Here is a 22175-nt window from a genome sequence, read left to right on the forward strand (position 1 = left end):
GGGAGGTAACAATGTTTAAAACAATAACAATAATAATATTTATATTTATAACAAGGTGCAATAAAAATTAATGTGCAATAATAACAGTGTGCAATACAAATACACTTATTCTTCTTTTTTATTACTAAGTTATTATACTGTGTTGTGTTGTTTGTGTTGCGTTGTGATGTGTCATATCGTGTCGTGTTGTGTTATATGTAGTGCCGACGTAGGACAGTTTCCCAATCTCATTGTACTATTGTACTATGTATGACTGTGCAATGACAATAAAGAGTTATCTTATCTTATCTTTATTATCTTTATTAGTCCCACAAGTGGGAAATTTGCTAACCATCTCCAATTCACCTAAACATTTTGTAGTTCAGCTTTTAAACATATATAATGATTGCTGTGAAATGTTATCTTCATGCATCAAATGCTTTTCAAATATATACTTTTATATTTTATATACTTATTTACTCCATTGTAATTACCACCTGAAATTACATGGAAACTCCACAATGTTGTTCTATTTAGATTAGAATAACTAGTGTGATACATATTAGCTATACCTGACTATTTCTATAGCATATTTTCTGCATGTATGTGACTAAGAATGTCATATTAAAACATTTTCTCCATTTTATTTTGCATTATTGTGAAACACAACTATTTTGTTTTCTTTGTTATGCTCAGATATGGAACAGGAATGCTTTAAATGTTTTGTTTTTTTCTCCCATATTTTAATTCCCCAATTCACTGTTTACGTACCTGGTCCCAAATTATATATTCTGAATAGTCCAGTGAAATTTTCAGGCTTTTGACTTCACAAGTATTTATGTTCAAATATTGTCTCAAATTTCAAAGGAGAAAAAAGGCCTGAAAGTGGGTGGATGCGCCTTTTTAAAAAAAATGAAGCTAAAATTTCACAGCAATCTGTCCCAATTAAAATAAATAAATAAATACAATTTTCAGTTTGAGATGGACTGATGCAAAGAAAATCAAAAGATTGTCAGAGTATGTACTAGCTTACCTACAACAAGCTTTTTAAGTGGTTTGAATAGCTAAAAGAAGAATTCACATTGCCTATCACAGAGCCTACATAGACTCCTACTGGTATCTTCAACTAAAGACTTAAATCTAATGAATAGGAAAGAGTTTTTAATAAACTGCAAACTGGGAAGCAAACTAAAGTCATCTCAATATGATGTTTTTGAATATGAATTTAAGCTTCACATGGGAAACTAACATTAATACGGCTGTATCACAAGATAGATGACGGGTGAGCGACCAGAGGGCAGTGATGCAAGAGTTAAATAATATCTTGGAATATTTCTAACTGAAGCAATCAAGTGTACCACAGTTAAGTGGCTCAGACCTGAAGCATATATCAGATGGAACAAATAACATACTCAACGAGACTTCAAAACGATATATTTATCAAACGTTGGAGGCCGGTTGCCTATAGCAATCCCGACTCAGTTTGCTAGTCTGAGTTAACTGACAGAAACAATACGCATAAATCTGTCCTAGAAAGTTACTTACTGCTCACGCATATGCACACACCATGATGGGGTCTCTTCCCTCTCTGTCATGCTGTTATTTTTGCTTTTTTGCAGCTATTTTTTCCAGTTTTCATCTTTATTTATTTTAATTTTTTTTTATCTATTGAATTTTGTATCTGTCTCCTTACTCCTTGCAGAGTAAGGAGATGTGATACTTATGTATCTAACAATCCAGATAAAAACAGAGTAGATGAAACAAGAGTCTGAATTGTACACGTAAATGCACGAAGGTCTAAATTTACTGTGACTACAACCCCATTTTCCAAAAAAGTGTCACATGGTAAAATGTAAATAAAAGCAAAACACAGTGATTTTTAAATTCTCAAAATCCTATACTTTATTCACAGTAGAACATAGAAAACATATCAAGTGTTTAAACTGGGACATTTTACTATTTCATGAAGAATATTACCTCATTTTGAATCTGATGGCAGCAACACATCTCAAAAAAGACAGGGGCAACAAAAGGGTTGAAAAATATGTGCTAAAGTATTAAAAAGGAAAAAAAAAACCCTGGAGGAATATTTTGCAATTAAGGGTGTTTTGTAACAGGTCAGTAATATGATTGGGTTTAAACCGAATCATGTTAGAGAGGCAGAGCTCACAAACACCAATCTGCAAAAAGCTGCATCTTTATAATGTGAAACAATTTCAGAATGATCTTCCTCAGTTACGAAGTATAAAGTACTGGCCATTGTAGGTTGAATATATGTTTTTCTATCAAAATGCTAAGTAGTCTCTCTTTATATGACATCCTTTTGTTGGTTAACCAATTTTAATTAACAATAATATTAGTAATTGTAATAATAAATCACACCCACAGGTGTTTCTCTAAAGACACAGTTTAATCTAAGTGTTAAACATTTGATGATGTTGAACGTCAACGCTGTCTCTAAGACGAGAATCAAAGAAACTTCTGCTAAAAACAAAAGTCACTATCACGATTCCAGTAAAAAAAAAAAAAATCTTAGAAATGGTAGATGACAACATAAATGTATGAAAATAATGATTTTCAAAATTTACAGTTGTCTCATGTCCACATCATATTACAGTGACAGTTTTTCAACACTTCAGCCTAACATATCATTTTTTATTGACATAGATAGTCTCAGTTATTATTAATTTTTAAATTGTAAAGAAATTACCCAATTTCCTTCGGGGCCAACCTTCGGGATCAACAAAGTTTATTGAATTGAACTGAATTGAATTGAAAGATTTAAAGAGATCAAGGAAAATTGTGGTTTAGCAAAGATATGAGAGTGAGAATTTAACAATCAATGGCAGTGAATCAGTCCACATTTATGGTATCACCTGTTGCCGCCGACTCAAAGCACCAGTTTTTGTTTTAATTTTCACCTGAGCAAAGTCCCCATATACATCTTAATCATATGTTACTATTTCTTTCCAGGCTTTTTTCCCCATTTAGGCCATTGGAACAGTCCAATAGTACTAGCATGTTGTAATGAACCCTCACCTAACTCACACTGAGAAAAGCACATAGTCCCCATGTGTCATGTTTAACTTTCCTTCCTGGTGTCAGGAAAACTTTAACCAGCCTTTTATGAATGATTTAACGTCCAAGGTAATAGCTGGCACTTAGATAAATCTCTAAATCTGGATTCTACAACCCCGGGTTAAAGCCATTACGGACTTTGGCCAAGAGGTTCAAGGTATGTAAACTGAACTGACTTATCTTTTATTGCAGTAAACAGTACTTTCATATTGTGGCACATGTGTGTTGTACTAAAACTGCACACAGAGTATTAGCCAGAAACTGAGTGGAAACTAGCTTGGGAATGAAAACAAAAATGGTAAAAAAAAATTTTTTAAAAAAGCAAACATACATCCAGTTATACACTACAGGCAAGCAGAGTTCATCAGTGCTTGCTCTATTACAGCTTATTTACTGATGTCACTAATGCTTTTTCAGGGGTAGCTCCTGAAAAAAATTCAGGTTTACTTAACTCTAGACTATGTAAAACTGTTGTCTGAAAACTAATTGCAAAAGTCTATATTCAGTCATTAGCACCGAAAAGTTAAAAAGCTATGTGTTTGTTTGTGTCGCTACTTCTCCAGCTCATTTCCTTTTCCTGCAAAGAGGAACTTCATGACAGAACAAAACGAAACTGACTGCTACTGACTGAGAACACCTACTGCAGCTCTTTTTGGACCACATTTTCTTCATCTTACTTGGAAAAAATATAATGAAGTACACTTGAAAAAGATTTTAAAAATGCATGTAGTAAAGTTGGATTTCATACCTTTACAATTTTTACTTTTAAAAGCAGAAAATTTGTTATATTTTTTAAGCCATTTCTGTCTCATTGGTTTATCACTGGATATGTGTCTTCACCATATCGTTCATTTACTCTGGCTTGCATTACTCATTGCCAACTTGAATCCATTTTTTTATATCTTTGAAACAGAAGGCTTTGGATCAAATTTAATAGGCACAAAGCTTAAAAATATATTTTCCACTGTTTTCTAAAAAGAAGGGTTACAAAAAGCATCATAGAGCTATCTAATGCCCAAACTGATACTGCCTAAACATTTTTTCACAATACCAGTGGGAAATCAAACAGAGGAATGAACCGGGCACATATTTTCTCTTTCTCCTCTGGCTCACCTACACCTCAGAGTCCTCTGACCTGCTCTCTGTGGCTGCAGCTGCCCTGTTAGCATGGACAACAGCAGCGTGAACTGTGTGAAACAGAAGGCTGCCCATGTCTTCGTCATTCTTACCAAAGAATTTTCCCTTCTGCAGGGTATCAATGAGTGAAGTGTTACAACAGGCAAGGAGCACACTCACGCCAATCCCTTTATATTCCTTGACCAGCCCTAGAAAAGCAGCCAAGCCTGCTGAATCTATGAAAGGGATTGCAGAACAGTCTAAAACTATTGTGTGAAACTCCAATTCTCTTTGGACCAGTCTCACTACAACATCTCCATTATTTTTCTCTCCGTTCGCCTTGGCCTGCTTCGCAGATGCATCTTTGGCCTTCTTCTCTACCTTTTTCCTTTTGGTCAGCTCAAAGAAGGGTTCGACTCCGACAGCTTTGTAGAGAGACTTGAGAAAAGACTCCTTATTGGCGTAGTACAAAGGAGCCTGGAAGCGGAAAATTTGAACCCGAGATGGTGCCACAAGGTTCTTATACTCTTCCAAGTCCTCGTAAAAATCGGTGTCATCAACCCGGCCCAGGAGGGAGACCTGACATCAAACCCCAGAGTGTTGAGATTATTCACAATTATTTGAATCATTTTCCAATTATTAGTATAAGCATCATTTAAAATTACCTTATTTGCTTACCTTTGGATTTTGAGTCCTAAAGATGAAGCAGATCATGGAAAAGATGATTCCTACAAGGAGGCCCAGCTCCACACTGATTAGAGCCGTGGCTGACATGGCAACCAGCCAAACGATGGCGTCATTTCGGCTCGCATGCCACTTAGCCGGTACATCCCTGAACTTTCTCAGTGCCCCCCGAAGGCTAACAATTATGATACAAGCAAGCACGCATTTCTGGAGAGCTTGGAAGAAAGGTGCAAAGAAGAGGAGGACAAGAAGGACTACCAGGGCACTGATCAGACTTGATACCTGGTGGAGATGGTAGAAGACAGACAGAGCTGATAGTTAAGGTTATGAAGACATCAAATTACCACATAAATACTAACACTGGACACTTGACGTCAGGACAGACTTGAAAAAGGTTACAAGAAAATGTTTTCTCTCACAGGAAAGTTTGAGCAGGATAATAACGTGGAGGTCTGAGCTGTCACCAGTGATGAACCTAACCCTGGGTAATCAGACTAAGTCTTGGCAATCAGCAAAAAAAGAAAATAATCAATCTAATTGACGAGAAAAAAACATCAAAAAACATTCACATTTTTTGCAAAAAAGTCAATTTAGGTTAGGGTTATCACCAGTGATGACTTACAACTCAGAGGGTATTCCCCAAGGCATTTTTAGTGCGTCACTTGCTTTCACCAGCAATTTCACAACTAAATGTAGTGAGAACACTTTTTTCTAAGATCTTCAAGTGAGAGATTTTAGACTATTCCTTCAGTTAAAAGAAGAAATGTACCTGTGTCTTGCAGCCTGTGGAGTCCTTCACCATTGTTTTTGCCAGTGCTGCACTGGTGGTGAATGAGTGGAAAAAGGAGGGAATGATATTACAGAAGCCGATAGCCAGCATCTCCTGGTTGGGACGAACGGTGTAGCCATGTTTCTTAGCAAACATTTCAGACAAAGACACCGTGAAGGCAAAACTACAAGACAAAAATAATATTTTTGGTGAATATTTAGGTTTGCAAATTCATCTCACCTGAGGTGAGCATGTTTTCTAGCAACTTATCAAACAGGATTTAACGGATCAAGAAGGCTTTTTAGAAAGTTCAGCAGTTTGAAGAATCTAACTTCCCATACCACTTTCCTTTAAAAGAAATGCAAACAATAGAGGTGGAAATGACCCTAGGTATGTGTGTTTTGAAAGGAAAGCTCAGTCAAAACTCAAAGTCGTGCATCCCGTCCAGACAATAATGTGGCTACTGATATGTAACTGTAATAACTAAGATTAGAGGCACATGTTCCTGCAAAGTCAACCTTCTGTTAAACTGATTTCACTTTACCTAATGACTGCCAAAGGAATGGCATCCAGCACCACACGGGACATCAGACTAAAGCCGGGCAGCTGGGGAGGCATGAACCCTGTGGGGATGTGACCAGAAACGCTAGAGTCATAACGGCTGTTCAGCTCTCCAAAATGACTGGCTAGTGTAGCTCCGGCCACTACTACAAGCTCAGTGGGGAGAGGCATCTTCAGACGATCCTTATAGCGCTCCTGAATCTCCTTTGCTGCCACTGAAATAAAAATGTATTGTGAAATAAAAATCCATGTTAAAGAAAATTTTATTTTTCCAGGTTACATTATATTGAGTGACGTATCCAAATGTGACTGACCTAATATTGAGATACAGATGGCACTAGTGATGAGGTCACACAGGTTGGTCTTGTGAATGTTGGAGAAGATGTTGACCCAGGTAACGACTACTGTGCCATAGCCCTGGTGACGTGGAATCTTTAAACCCAGGAGGTATTTAGCCTGCACGGTCAGGATGGTGAAGGACGCTCCGGTGGCAAAGCCATCGAGCATGGGAGCCGAAAGGTAAACTGAGACAAATCCCAGTCGAAACACTGCCATCAAAACCTGCCGAGGAGACAAGGATGTAGAAGAGAGAGAGAGTAAAAAAAAAAAACATGCTGGTTTGTTATGTGGCTGCAGGTGTTTTGATCGATTTGTGAAAAAGGTTTAAGTTAGAAGCATATAGAAACCAAAGTCCAGTGTGACATGTGTGGAAAAGAATAAATACCAGAAAACTGGAAAAATTCTAATGCAATAGCTGTGAGATCATCATCATAATAATGACCCTTCCACAGAAACACATCGTCTAACTGTGCTGTATTATTTTACCATCCTTAATTAAAGCATTATCACTGTAGTAGGATGAAACACTTGGTCAGGCTGCATAGATTGTGTGAAAAAGTAATTACTGCCTTGTTAAATCATGAATTAACTGTGATTGAGCCCATTTTTTGAAAAACCAAGTTCAATTTCAGTAGCTACACCCTGACCTGATTACTAAGAAAAATGCAGAATAAAATAAATACCTTCAATAGAACCTGTCTGACAAACTGAAGTAGGCTGAAAGAGCTAAAAATGAAATGTATCGTGCCACAATTTAAATACATTTAAATAAACAGCTGAGAATCAAAGTCATTGATATCTATCAGAAAGTGTCATAAAGCCATTTCTAAGGGGTTGGTACTCTAGCAAACCACACTGAGAGCCATTATCCACAAACGGAGAAAGCTTGGGATAGTGGTGAACCTTCCCAGGAGTGAACGGCCTACCAAAATTACTCCAAGAGCACACTGATGACTCATCCAGGAGGCCACAGAAGAACCCAGACTAACATCTAAAGAACTGTCTCAGTTGCCTCAGTTAATGTCAGTGTAAATGATTCAACAATAAGAAAGAGACTGGGTAAAAATGGCATCCATGGGCAGTGAAAACCACTGGTGACCAAAAAGAGTGCAAAGGTTCATCTTATCCGGGTCGCTGCTCGTGCGGTCGACTGGCCAGTCAGCTGATTCTGATTATCAAACAACATCCTGACCATCCCAAAGACTTTGGGGACTTTTTGGAAGGTTTGAATCCTATTATATCTGGCATAAAACTACAACTGCATTTAATAAAGAACAGACAAACATGGTGGTGGTAGTGTGATGATCTCGGGCTGCTTTTCTGCTTTGCTGCTTAAGGATCTGGGTGACTTGCTGTAATTGATGGAACTGAATGAATTCTGTTCTCTACCAGAAAATTCTGATGGAAAATGTCTGGCCATCAATTTGTGCCCTGAAGCTCAAGGATACTTGGGTTATGCGGAAGGACAATGATCCAAAACACACCAGCAAGTCCACCTCTGAATGGCTCAAAAATGACAAAATGAAGTTCTGGAGTAGCCTAGACTTAAATCAGATTGAGATGCTTAACTAGGTTTAAATCGGTTATTCATGATCAAAACCCCCAATGTGGCTGATTTAAAATGATTTTGCAAAGAAGAGTTGGCCAAATTCTTCCACAGTGATGTGAAAGACTCATTGTCTGTTACGGCAAATGGTTGATTGCAGTTCTTGCTGCAAAGGACTGCAAAACCAGTTATTAAGTTTAGGGTGCAATTGCTATTTTGCACAGATTCAGATAAATTTTTAATAACTTTTTCCTCTTTATTAAATGAAATCAACGTTCGTAAAACTACATTTTTGTATTTACTCGGGTTATCTTTGTATAATAATACAATATGTTTGATGATCAGAAACATGAAACTGCAACAAATCTGCAAAAAACTAAGAAAACAGGATACAGTGCACTTTTTCATAGCACTGTATCAGTGTGTGCATCTTGCCAACAAAGGTGCTTGAAAAACAGAATACACAGAAAAACAATTGTGTTCTTTACCTGGTAGACACCAGCCAGGAATGTAACAGCAACAGCAATGCTGATGGCGTAGCACTCCTTCCCACACTGCATACCCATTAACTCCACAGTGTGAACTTTAGTGACTGTGAGGTTTGTGCCCAGTGTATCATTAAGGACATCAATATTAGACACTGCTGAGTCCTCACTGAGGTCAAAACCTGCCTTGAACACCTCCCTATCCACCACCTGCAGAAAAAAGAAAATGACAACATAAAATCTTTAGCTGCATGCTTAACATGCACGTGGGAGATTGACCAGATTCTGATTTATTACCTGTCCAATCATGAGGCTCATGAGACTGAAGATGCCTACAGACACATGCCTGGATGTCCCCATGAGGAAGTAGATGATGTTCGCATAAAACGAGGTGTATAGGCCATATATGGGCTCCACCCCTGCCAGCAGGCAGTAAGCAATGGCCTGTGGTACCAAGATGATACCTACAATCATCCCAGACATCACATCACCCCAGACATACTCTTTAACGTTGTATTTAGGCAACCAGCGCAACACAGGGAAAAACCCTGACAGGGTGGATCGGATTCTGGGCACAGAGCAAGTTACAGCTTGCTTCAGCTTTGATTTAAGGACTGACACTGCAGGCTTTCGCTGGCGAACTTGTCGCTCCAAGAGAATGGGTACGGCCGGTGGGGTTTCTGTGGTGTTGACAGCTTCCTCCATGGTCTCAGAGAGGAAGAGGAGGGAGCACAGTGTAAGGAAAAGGGAAGCGTTGACGATGAAGTGGTCAGCTTTGCTCCTGCGAAAGAGAGGGACAAATACAGTTTTATATCCAGTGATTCCTACTTCAGTGCATTGTTTGTAACTTTGAGGTCTAACAAATTTGTTGACGGCTGTCAGGATGGTCCATTTAAACCATTTTCATCCAAAAGTTCAGCTTGGACCAAACAACAAATGCCCTCCATCTTTTATGGATTCCTTAAGTCACAGTTCTCATGACATGCAAATGCTGTTCTCTGTAACGGTCCCAAGTTTTTGTGATGACATTTTGCTGATGTTTTTTCTTTGTGCATTCTTCCACGTCCTTTAAACTGCTGATTCAGAACTCTGTGTGAGAACGTTCACTCGGGGTTATTAATTAACTTAACACTATCTTTCTTTGTAAATAAACTAACAACAGGGCAAGGGTTAATTAGCTCCATTGAAAAGCCATGACAAGATGTGCCATTAAGTTAAACTTCCTCACTGTCTAGACGCAAACATACCACACACAGAGAGAGAGAGAGAGAGAGAGAGAGAGAGAGAGAGAGAGAGATCCTGTCATTAAAGATTTAAATACAATATGGACAAGGTTAAATTGTGATATGATGTAAGGCACAAGTGAAACATAGCTTATCTTATACCCCTGCACTCTTTTATTGTCGCTATGCTGGGGTTGAGTGGGGACAAGGTTACTGAAGACCAAAGCGATGGGAAATTACTGACAATGGCCTTATAAGCACAGAACAAAACATGACTGCAGTCGTTATAAAATGATCCCTGGTGCTGGTTTTGGAAAAGAGAAATATAAATGGAAAGGAATGCCCATGTGTTGGATAGACCTATCCAGTAGTGCCTCCCCCCCCCCCACCCCCCCTCCCCCCAATAACAGCTAGAAAAGACTCCAGCCCCACATGCAACTCTAAATTCAGTAATAGGTTAAGAAAATGAATGAGAAAACTAAGGTTTGTCTAGTTGGAAGCTTGCATTCATTTGAGTTTACTTTGTCATATCTAACATTCCAATAGTTTAGTGGATGGATTCACTCATGTGCAAACCATTACAGCTCCCAGTAGGTAAAGCCTAATGACTGTGGTGAATTTCATATTTTGACCTAGTGCAACACTGAGTTAACGTTTGGTATTTTTAGTGAAATTTATTAAAAACTATTACCATGAAAATTGTTTCAGGGATTCAAAGGACAAAGCCTAATCTTACGGCTATCGTGTATGACTTATCCTTATACTTATATTTTATAGCCTCCAAATATGTGAGATTCCCAGACAGTTAATCCAAATGTGTTTTGACACATTTGTTCAGTGAAACGTTTGAACAAATATGAATGAAATTTGCAACAGCACTTACATCATCAGGTCATTTTAGCAATATTTTAACCATATTTGATACACTTCAAGCCTCAAATCTACTGCCAATTTAGAATCACCAATTAAGCTAGCTCACATTTCTTTGGACTGTGAGAGGCAACCTTAAGGACAAATATGCAATCTCAGCACAGAACCAGGAAATGTCTTGCTGTGAGACAATAGAGCATGCAGTCCAAATGCCTGCAGAACTTGTGTTTTGCTCTGTTTAGCATGCTAAAACTAGCCATGATGAAAATAAAATTGAAATTGTCAGTATGAGCTTGCTAGATTCCTTTTATTATCACCTAGCTTAAAGTAGGCATGAAACACTATACATACTACGCTTTAGTACATGAATTCTAACTCTAAAATTTGTCATAGGTTTTCAAGTTGCAGTGAAACTGGGTCAAAAGTGTCTAAATGAAGCATAGCAACATATTTGTCCCAAAGCACAGAAGGTGATGGGCAAACTATTACACCACATACAATAACTAACTCAAAATAAGTCAAATTAAACGGAAAAAAAAATGCTTCAGGTACTGTTTTTGGTTACAGGGATGAATTTTATTATTTTTTTAAATAAGAAAAAATTATCCACTATCTATCCAGGTGCTGCTATAGCTCACCTGGTTAAACAGTGTGACTCTGAAGTGCTGTACTGTATGCTTGTAAGTTTTCTCTCCAACAAAAACAAAAAGGTCAATGAAACGTTGTCACCTGCAGATGCCTTTGGTTTCATTCTATAATACTGGACTTATTTTTCTACAAGGTTTGAACTTTGAGAGTGTTTAAATGAGAGAAAGTGTGAAAATGTTCATGCCTGTCTGAGAAAAGTGTGTAGTGGGGGTTTTTACAGCCTTAAGACATCTATAGTAATTGTAAAAAATAAAACTGGCTACTTCGCAGATTTCACTCATTGCGGGTTATTTTTAGAACGTAACTCTCACAATAAACGAGGGACCACTGCAATAAATCATAATTAAACTGTATTGTCCCTTTTTAATCATTGCTTCTTAAGCAGCAGACGGTTCATTATCGCTGGCTAGCTATTTCATAAATGAGGACTATGTGGAGGACAGGATTTTTTGAGCTAGGTGTATTAGTAGGCCACTCTATGTTTGATTTTTCCTCCTTCAATGTCATCAGGATCAGGATCAGCTCTGACCTATAAACAAAGCATTATGCTTTCACAGTTTTACAGGCTTATTAGTTACTCAGCATTTTGACTGCATAGGTCTTAACATTTATTGGAATGAAGCCTCAATACTATTTACTGAAGTGTTAAATTAACCAAACCTCTAATTTTTAAAAAACTTTTTTGTCCTAAATATCTAGGGGAGATTATCGGAGCTTAGTCGCTTGTAAACACATAATGTTCAACTAGCTTTTAAAAGCCATGTGCTGACATGTGCTGTGATTTACTGTAGACTTCCTGTGGCAGCGCTGGCTGTTATGTAGTCAATGGCTTGAAAGGAATTGTTTATCTTTTATATATTTGCTGTTTTTGTTTCTGATTAGTTTTGCTCACATTTAACTTTTATGTTGCTTTTTATTAAACTCGCTGTCTCTGGGTAGTTTTGTTTTGCGATCAAAAACTGTTCAGGCAGCACAGAATCGGCTCCTTTGAAACAACAAACAAGTCTATGTTCATGTGGGTATCATAAATCTCACCTGAAGTTTCTAACTGATAGAAGTGACAGGAGATAAATTGTGACCCTTCTTATTGACGAAAAACACATAAAAAGAAATCAAGAGCTGCCTTGCTGTTTGCTCGGTAGCTCACCCCCGCCAGCAGATACAATCTGTAAAGATTAACTGCTTTGAGGAATAGGACTCACACTGAGGACCCAAACAAATTTAGTTCATTTAGTTCAGTGTCAGCCCCGAAAAGCACCGAAACCAACTGATTGAAGGTGTGACAGTCAGCCGTTTCTAATCAATGTTTTCTGCCTTTAATCGTGTGATGAAAGCACTTCTCAGCTGCTTAGAATTCATCTTGGAGTCCATCCCAGCTGTCATTTAATAATTTAATCTCAAAATATAAATTTGTGTGTACCACAAAAAGTGACTAATTTATGCCAGGTCTGCATATTATGTGCATACACAGAAACTTTCATAGTATTGCAGTGGCCTAAAGTACACAGATAGAAAATGTGGCATTCCACATAATGAGCACTAAATCTGAGGTCTTCCAAAGCCAACAGTCCTTCTGCAGGCAACTTGTGTTGAAGCTAACCTCAAGTCAGAGAACCGGCATTTTTGCAAGTCATTACACTCGTTTAAGTCAGGCTGCAGAATTGTTTCACACAGATGTGATGTCAAAGATGACAGTGAGGATAACATCTAGAGAGAAAAACAATGAGTAAGCTAAAATGTCACACAACCGCTCCATGCCAGCTTAGCGCAGTAGGTGTAATTTATCATTAATACCTCTGAAACATCTCTAATCTGAAATGGGTGGAACTAAATAAAACACCTTTCTCTGTGGTGTTCAAAACCTTTGCAAATGGGAAATAAATAATTACAAAAACTCCTGAAATAACACAGACATCTGTTCCCTGCAGACTAACTACTCTCACTATAAAGAACAACTTTGAACTGTGCTTCCCAGTGAAAAACAAACTCAGCTTTCAAAGCCAAAACTTCCTCTACGTCCAAATCCAAATTCATAGAAAAGTTCCAGTCAGTGAAATATAATAATGCACTCACCTGTAGAGTCACTGGCACAACTACAAACAGCCGTCTTCACTGTGTCATATTTAAGTCAACTCTGAGTGTATTTTTCTCTTCCTGTCCTCAAATCTCAGATGTCATGCAAGCAGTCTGACCAGTCGATGTGAGAGCTGAATGTATATGGTGAGATAAGAGCAGAGCTTTGTTCCCTCCCTACTGGGTTGATAGCTGGGAGTGGGTGGGTCTTGTATTTATATGCAAGTGTGTTTGTTGGCAAGAGGTTAAATTGAGTCAATTTTTTACTGGATCATAGTGTTTATCCACTCTGTTGGATGGCTCGGGCCGTGATTGTGTTTGCAATGTTAAAATGGACCTAGACTCTGTGTCAACATATCCATAGTATTTAAATATATCTTGTAGACAGAGTGGATTACAAGGCAAACAGAACCTAAGGTGCGACAAGCAGAGAATTGCTGTTGGGAAACAGCTTTCCTTAAAATAAACTCATGTCACCTGTGAGTTAAGTGGTCTTTGCATAATGATTAAAACAATGATTTGTTCCTATATGACTGGATTAAAAAACACAAAGCACACACAGAATGAGTAACATTGCACCAATAGCGTAATAATGAATTAGCACCTTAATCTAATCTGAGGTTATATCAGCTATTTTATAAGGTACAAGGTTCGGTAATTGATTACAGTTCTTAATACACACACACATATAATCATTTAAAAATAATTCAGTATTGTGTAATATAAAGCAAAATCCGACGTGGTAGTATTTGTTTTTCATCAAAGCACATTTAATTAGGATTTACAATAAATATGGTATTTGTGCTTCCGGATAAAAAGGCATTAGTATCTTACTAACCAATTTACATGTGTTTTTTTTTGAGTCATAGGCAGCTGCAGGTGTCAAATTTCTTCATTAGCATGTAAATCTTCCACAGCGATTGTGAATCCCTGTCACTAGAGAAGGGAAGGCAACACTTTGTCTACATTTGTCAGAGATCTTGATGAAAATAAACATATACATACTGTTTTACAAGGCGTTACCTGCTTCGCGAAAGCTGTAAAAGCAAAACCAAAAAGTCACCTGGGAGGTGGAAAAACAAATTCAGCAGTCAAAATGTGCCAACATAACATTTAGCAGCAGTGAGCAGGAACACTGAGTTTCACTTTCAGTTTTAGTGCATTGACTGAATATTGCAGAGAAACTGTGACACACCAGCCCTTTACAAGCTGAAGTACCTATACTGACTCAGTAGCTGTGTTACTGATTGAATCAGTAGCTTTTTAAAGGCGATCTTGCCCAATGGGGGACTGTGAGAGTTGCTCTAGGCTCAAATGAGATTACTTGGTTACTCTGGTTAAAATCTTTCTAAAAAGATCAGGAAAACAGTCCTGGTATCTTTGCACTGAGCTTATTACACTCTAACAGGTTAAACCAGCATTTCTTAACAGCTATGCAGCTGTTCCACTTCATACCTCATCACTGTATTCCAAGGCAGTGCACTGTGAAGTGTGAGGTCGTGTGGATGAGCAGTTGTTATATTTCAGCTTAATCTGTTTTATATTAGCAGCTCATTCCAATAAGTTTTTGCATGTGCGATGTTTATGAAACATTGGTGAATTGCATTGTACAGAGTCTGCAAGTGTGGCATTAAGCATTTAATAAATAAACTCAATCACAATCCTGGGACACCAACTGATCTCAGCGTTATCGCACATCAGCTAACGGCTGTCCTGATGCCTTTTCACACATCCACTTGGTGAATCTAATTTAGGTCCAATATTTAAGCTGCTTAAGTCTTAATGCTGCCGTGCATTTGCAAGCCAGCCCGGTCCTGCTCTAAATGATGTTTCTCACCTAATCACATAATCACAGTATCAATTGTCATTGATGCCTGTACCTGTCGCTTTTGCTTGGTCTCAGCTGGTAGACATGCCGTCTTCTGATCAAATTAGTGGTTCGATTACTGGCTACTCCACTTTGCATTTTAAAGTTTCCATGGACAAGATACAGAGTCTGAATATGACAGGTGTTTGATGGCACAGAAGTTCTGTATGAATGGTTGAACGTTAAATGTAGTAAAATAATGATTTGAGTTCTCAGAGTAGAAAAGCATTATATAGAATATTGGGAAAAATAATGTTTTCATAGGACCTTGATTAATCGATCAAATGATTAACAGATCATGAGTTTGGCAGTGCCAGCGTTCAGTTGCAGTATATGTCTTGGGAGTATGAAAAGGGGAATATTGGCAATTAATGACCCATGCTTACACAGACATTCGGGTGTGTCTAAATTTATCTAAACTCACAGGTAGAAAATATTCAAAATAGTTGCCAGTCTTCCCAGGAGTGGATGTCCCAGCAAATCTACCCCAAGGTGAGATCACAGAAATTGCCAAAAAAAAACCCAAAAACCCAAAAGCTACATTTCAGACTCTGCAAGCTTTCCTTAGTATTTTAAATGATAGCACAATTTTAAAAAAGACTGAAAAAGCATGGTTAGTTGGGTTGTTTTGCTAGGAGAAAGTCCCTTCTCTAAAGAGAACATAGTAGCATGGCTTAGATTTGCAAAGTTGCACCAGATCAAAGCAATACAAATACCTCATATAAGCACAGTGGTGGAACGGTGATGGGGATGTTTTGCAACCACAGGACCAGGGGACCATCCAGTTATTGAGTGGGCCATGAACTCCTCTCTATACCAAAGTATTCTAGAGTCAAATGTGAGGCTATCTGTCCGACACCTACAACTTGGCCGAAACAGAGTCATGTGACAGGACATGATACCAAGTATAGTAGCAAATCTTCAACAGAATGGATAAAAACGAAAAGAATCAAGATGGTGCAAAAGTTCAGTCTAATGCTGTGGCAGGACCTCAAGAGAGCTATGCCTGAAAACCTCAATAACCTTAAGTAACTTTGTAAAGAAGAGTGGACCAAAATTCCTAAAAGTCAGACTTTATAAGCATTACATAGCCATTGCTGCTAAAGATGGTTCTGCAAGTGACTGAAGGATGGGATGGATTTAAATTTTCAAAGGCCTGTGAAAACAATTTTATTACATCAATGTAGGACTGTAAACCTCAATACAATTGAGTAGACAAAACAGAAAGCTGAACATGACATACTGCTAATAAGACCATTTCGATAAGATACTACACGAAAAGAATTACGAGTTTACGAGATTTAATAGCCACACTTTGTCACATAGCTAAATTCAACATCCAAACAGCCTCCAGGGATGTTTTGCTGTTTCTGTTGCAGCTGTGACCGAGGGTTTCTAATATGAAGATAAATGCTTGGCAGGGCATGAGGGGCCAAAACTATTAAGCCTATTTTGAATGAAGAATTTCAATCTAAATGTGGACTGAACAAACCCGAGGATATCGTTAATTAGAAAATGGGGGGAAAGCAATTGGTAACAGCACTTTACCATGGAGTAAGCTAGGAGAGAGTAGAATAAAGAAAACACTAAGTAAACTTATGAAACTGATAGTGTACTTATGTTAGATACATAAGTAAACCAATAAAACAAATCATCAGTCTGTTATCTCATAGTAAGAAGACTCTAGGTTTAAAGCTGTTCAAAGACATGACCGTCAGGTTATTTGATGATTCCAAAATACCTGGTGGCGTGCATGGATTGGTTATTTGAATCTGTGTTATCCTGTTAAATAAAATACTAATACTACTAATAATAATGAATTAATTATGAGAGAGTTAAGCCAAGGGTAACAGAGCCTTCATGCATTGAGTACATGAAATTCACAGAATTCCACAGGAATAAATTGGCATCCAATAAATGTTAAATGTCCAAATGTAGCTGTACAGGACCTAGTGCTAACAATCGTCATCGAACCACTGGATCAACATAAAACATGTGTTACGGCAAAAAAAACTCTTCTTGAGCAACGCTTAATTTCTTTATATTTCGCTTCCAAGGAGCCAGACTTTCTTGTGATTTTTAAAAATGGTTGTGAGCAGGCTTTCTGAAGGTCCTTCAGAGTTCTTCTTTAAACATTGGCTGCTTTTTCACTGACTTTCAATCCAATCTTTGCACCGATAATTTTCAGAGGAAACAGATTTGTTTGTTAAGCTACTTATCACTGACCTTTGAATCATTCAAACTTAAAAAACACACCTGAGTCTAACCAGTGTTGTTTCTACACATAAAAAGAACCTATTTTAAATTGAATTTTTAGGAACTTTGTTACAAACATTCTCAATTTGGTCACTTTTCTTTTTGTTCAATCTCCAAATAATGCCAAAGAAAGTGGCAGGCCTAAAACTGTCTGTAGCAGATGAACAGTATCTGAAATTTATGACCTTAAGAAACAAGAAAAAAGACTGGACACCAGGGTGGATCTAGAGAAATTTTCTTAGGGTGGCATGGAAATCAGATGGGGTGGCAAAATCAAAGCAATTTCTTCACACGCATGCAGGTGTTACTTCTGTAATATGTACTATATATGGTTAAAATACATCAAATAGAGCAAGTATACACAGTTTTCATATAAATATAGTCTGTAACTTTCTTATTGGTTTCAGCCCAGATAATTAGACACTCAATTATATAAAAAAAGTGAATTTTGATTTTGAGTACTGTATAATCTATGTAATAAATAAGCATGTAGCCCAATAAGAATAAAATCAAGAAAGCTACACAACATGAGGTGGATCAGTTAGAAATACAAGTCTAACTAGAAGTCTAAGTTTTACACTCTTTTGGGGCTTTTGTCTTTTTTATTTATTTTGTATATATTTTTTGGAAATAATCAAATTGTTAAATGCTCAAATGTACACAAAATGTCAAATATCTGCACTGTCATGAACAAATATACCTATTTTTCACAAAAATTCCAAACCCGATTTTTATAATAATAATAATAATAATAATAATAATAATAATAATAATAATAATAATAATAATAATAATAATAATGGACTGCATTTATATAGCGCTTTTCTTTCTTTCTTTTTTATTAGTGTATAACACTCACCATGGCATTTCAAGAGTGCAACAGAAACATATGTAACATTATGTAATAAATTCAGTTATAGAAGTTCTATTCAATGTTAATTGCAGCTAAGCTCAATATGTTAGCTTACTTTAATAAACAACACTACCATATGCAAAACCAGGGTGGCACTAGGGATGGCTAGAGATTACTTTAGGGTGGCACATGCCACCACAGTAGATCTGCTCCTACTGGTCACACAGCCTGAGAAGTGCATCTGTTGATGGTAAAAATCAGTGGTAACAGGTCTTATAGAGTGATGACTTTGTGATGATCCAAATTTGAATGTTTTTTTTTTTCAACTCACAAAGAGAAGGGAGTCAGATAAGAGCTACCACAGAGGTACCATTGTATTTTAGACCATCCTGTAAAACACAGCAGAGGCTCTGACATGGTTTGGGGCTGCATGTAGAAAACTCGAGTCAAATTTTGATCCATCATGCAAAACCAAGTATCTGATTGATAACAGCTTCATTTTTCCACATGACCATCATCTCAAACACACTCCTAGTGCACTAAAAACAGGCAGTAAAAACAGGCATGGATGGGCCCTCCCTCCCCACAGCCTGGACTGAACATTACTGTTTGGGATCATGCTGACAGAGAACAGAACAAAAGACAGTCAATATTAAATAAAAAGCTGTAAAGTTCGTTCAAGAAGCCTGGAGAACTTTTCCTGAAGACGACTTCAAGAAATTACGAGAAAGCTTGCCAAAGAGAGTTCAGACTGTGTTTAAAGAATAAAGATGGTCAAACCAAATACTGACTTTCAAGTTTGTTAGCAATGTACAAACTCTGTTTTTGGATAATGTACTGTATTTCCGTGTAATTTTGCTAAACAAAATGACACAAGAGCACTCTGAGTGCACACCGCCCCTCCCAGAAGAGCAAGAGTTATACTAAAACAGTGATGTTTTTGATGTTTTTATTACAACATGCTGACGTTAGTCTGTTTGTATTACAACATGTTGCTGTCTGACCCATGACTTTGAAGCATTACATACCAAATTGCTGTATTTTATTATCTTGCTCTCTCCATGCTGTACATGCTCGCTCCATATTTGTGATAGATTACTCGATTTTTTTTGTCTAGGTGAACTTTGACCTTGTCCACTAACAATGAAGTTCAAGGTCAAATGCTTAGCCCGTCAGGGTATTCATGTCTCCCACGGCCTAGTATATTGTCATTAAATTTGAAGACAATGAATAAAAACACTGTGGGTAATATAATGTTTTTACTGATTTTCACATTTGGTGTGACCTTGTTTGGTTTCACCAAAATTAAATCAGCTTGAGCTGTTACTGACAAAATTTGAACACATCTTAAAAACTGAGCACACTAGACTGCTAACAAACAAACATACAGACAAACAAACATGACCGATTACGTCCTCCCTGCGTCAGGGGTGTGAATGAGGGGTGGCTAAATCATAGTATTTATATGTTGTTTTAACAACAAAGGAGCTCTGAAGAAGTTTTTAAAACTCTAAACTTGACGTAGTTATAGTCAAAACCTTCAAGAGTAAGACCAAAGAAATGTAATCAGGTGTTGAAATTCTCCAGTAAAACAGTGCAATGATAACATAATTGGAATATGTCCGACTTTTTAAGATTCTGTAGCTTTTTTTTTTTTTCAGATTAATTGTTCCTGAGGGACAAACATGCAAAATTTGGCACAGATTGTTTGTTATCTGCTTGTTGCTGTTATCTAAATAAGTCTGCAAGGGATAATAAATAGGGCTGAAATTCACAGTAAAGGACACTGTGTCTCTCTGTGTGTGCAAGTGTGTGGGTGTGTCCCTCAATGCATTATATGCTAGACTGAATGGCATATTTGTCAGTGAGATGTGGCAATTTGCTTTTTTATCTTCACTCAGTCACTATTGCGCTGTTGATATTGCACTCATCTTTGAAGTGACAGTTTCTTCAGTGTTGTAGCATTTGTTTGTCTCTTTCAGTAAAGACCCTTATCTTTTTCCATCTGAAAGGATTACTGCACTGCCCCTTTAAATCCACCGGCAGCATGCATATGTCTGCAAGCCTGCTCCACCATCTACTTGCTTCATCATGCTTTTCGGACACAGTCTTGGTTAAACACAAGCAATGTGAGGCAGGACTTACCCAGAGCGAAAGAGCTTGAATGTGTCCTGAAGGCAACACTGGCCATAACTCCCTGAGTCCTGCCTCCTCGTTCACTATCAGTCTGTTTTCCTCTGTACTGTTGTCCACTTTGCTGCTTGCTGACAATATCTGGCTTCTTCCTGCTTCCTACTGCAAAGCATGATGGGAGCAGCAGCCCCTCTTGTCTGGGGAGAAGAGCCTGGCGGGGGGATGGGGAGAGAATATGAGAGAAGGAGGGAGTGAGAGAGGGGAACCGTTGTCTGTGCATGATGGAAACCATGGTAACTAAGCTCCTGCTAGTGCGTGTGTCTCTGTGTGTGTGCATATTTGTAAAGATGATGTATTTTGAGTATAGAATTTCATCATATTCCAGTATTATCATAAGGGAACAAACAAATCCCGTTCTTTCCTATTCAGCTCATAAACACAGCTCATATTTACACTGTCAATAATTTAACTATTAATGATGTCTTTTAAATAACAGATAAAAATATTCTGTGCCTCTCATGATCATCTGGAAAAGGGGCAGAATTATGCTCATTTCCTGCTTTAAGAGCTTAGTGTTGTGATCAGTGTAATTCACTATGTGAAACAAGCTGTTTTAGCTCCCTTCTCTCTAATTGCTTTCCTTCAATAACAGCAGGTTTGAACAGCAGGTGAAAGCAGGTGACAACAACCCTATTATAAAAACAATACAGGGTGGGCCATTTATATGGATACACCGTAATAACATGGGAATGGTTGGTGATATTAAAGTCCTGTTTGTGGCACATTAGTATATGTGAGGGGCAAACTCCTCAAGATGGGTGGTGACCATGGTGGCCATTTAGAAGTCGGCCATCTTGGATACAACTTTGGTTTTTTCAATAGGAAGAGGGCCATGTGACACATCAAACTTATTGGTAATGTCACAAGAAAAACAATGGTGTCCTTGTTTCAATGTAACTATTATTACAGTGTATCCATATAAATGGCCCACTCTGTAGTAACTGTATATACTGTTGTGTGTAAAAGAAACAACATAGGATAAAGAAATAGGATATCAGGATAGAATGAAAAGTCATTTGGTCCTTATCAGGTTTTGAAATATATACATACAACAACACATGAAATATTCCACCTTTCCATTATTTAAATGAAGCACCAATCCTGAAGCAGTATGTGAAAAACAACCCATATGGAAAAGATATATATAAATCTTATAAAGTTTGTATCTGTCTTGTGTGAAACTTGTACGAAAAGCATACAAGAGTGAAAACAGATTTAAGATCCCTTGAAAAATTATATAAATGAAACTTGTATGTTTTGGATACTTACTAAAACAATATATGAAAGTAATGAGAAAGTGGCCACTTTCATGAGTAAATCATATAAGTTTTTACTATTTCTTTTTCATATGGGAAAGGACACCCAATGCACTTGATTAACTGAGCACCAATGAGGGTGAGTGTTGTGAATTTGTTAGTCTGGAGCATTCCAAGGAGGAAGATTATCAGCAGTGAACTTGCCCACTGTTGCTTCTAAGAGTATAATTAGACTGTATAACAGTCTAATTATAACAGTATAAAAAGACTGAATAAGTATTTCTTGTTTGGAAGGGATGCCAGGAGAAAGTATCTTCTCAGGTTAGGTGGAGACGTCTAGCAATATCACACAAATACAGCAGCTGTCAAACCTGGTGGT

At 37.6% G+C, this 22175-nt stretch overlaps 1 protein-coding gene across 2 annotated transcripts; it reads right to left on the reverse strand.

Moving 5' to 3' along the window:
* Window positions 1–1904: 1904 nt before the first annotated feature.
* Window positions 1905–20632, reverse strand: slc26a1 (solute carrier family 26 member 1). Of its 2 annotated transcripts, none has more exons than XM_006795565.3 (8): window positions 20493–20632; window positions 8855–9338; window positions 8561–8767; window positions 6502–6748; window positions 6171–6402; window positions 5627–5810; window positions 4852–5139; window positions 1905–4752 (listed from the first exon to the last, which is right to left on the reverse strand). In XM_006795565.3, exons 2-8 carry the CDS (start codon window positions 9260–9262, stop codon window positions 4171–4173), a joined length of 2148 nt encoding a protein of 715 aa, XP_006795628.2. In that variant the 5' UTR covers window positions 9263–9338; window positions 20493–20632; the 3' UTR covers window positions 1905–4170. The 2 variants fall into 2 exon arrangements, with proteins under 2 accessions (XP_006795628.2, XP_035765710.2); XM_035909817.2 differs by lacking the exon at window positions 20493–20632 and adding an exon at window positions 13372–13493.
* Window positions 20633–22175: the final 1543 nt, after the last annotated feature.

Source organism: Neolamprologus brichardi, chromosome 7 (genome assembly GCF_056152115.1).
Source record: "Neolamprologus brichardi isolate AB-2024 chromosome 7, ASM5615211v1, whole genome shotgun sequence".
NCBI classification, from domain to species: Eukaryota; Metazoa; Chordata; class Actinopteri; order Cichliformes; family Cichlidae; genus Neolamprologus; species Neolamprologus brichardi.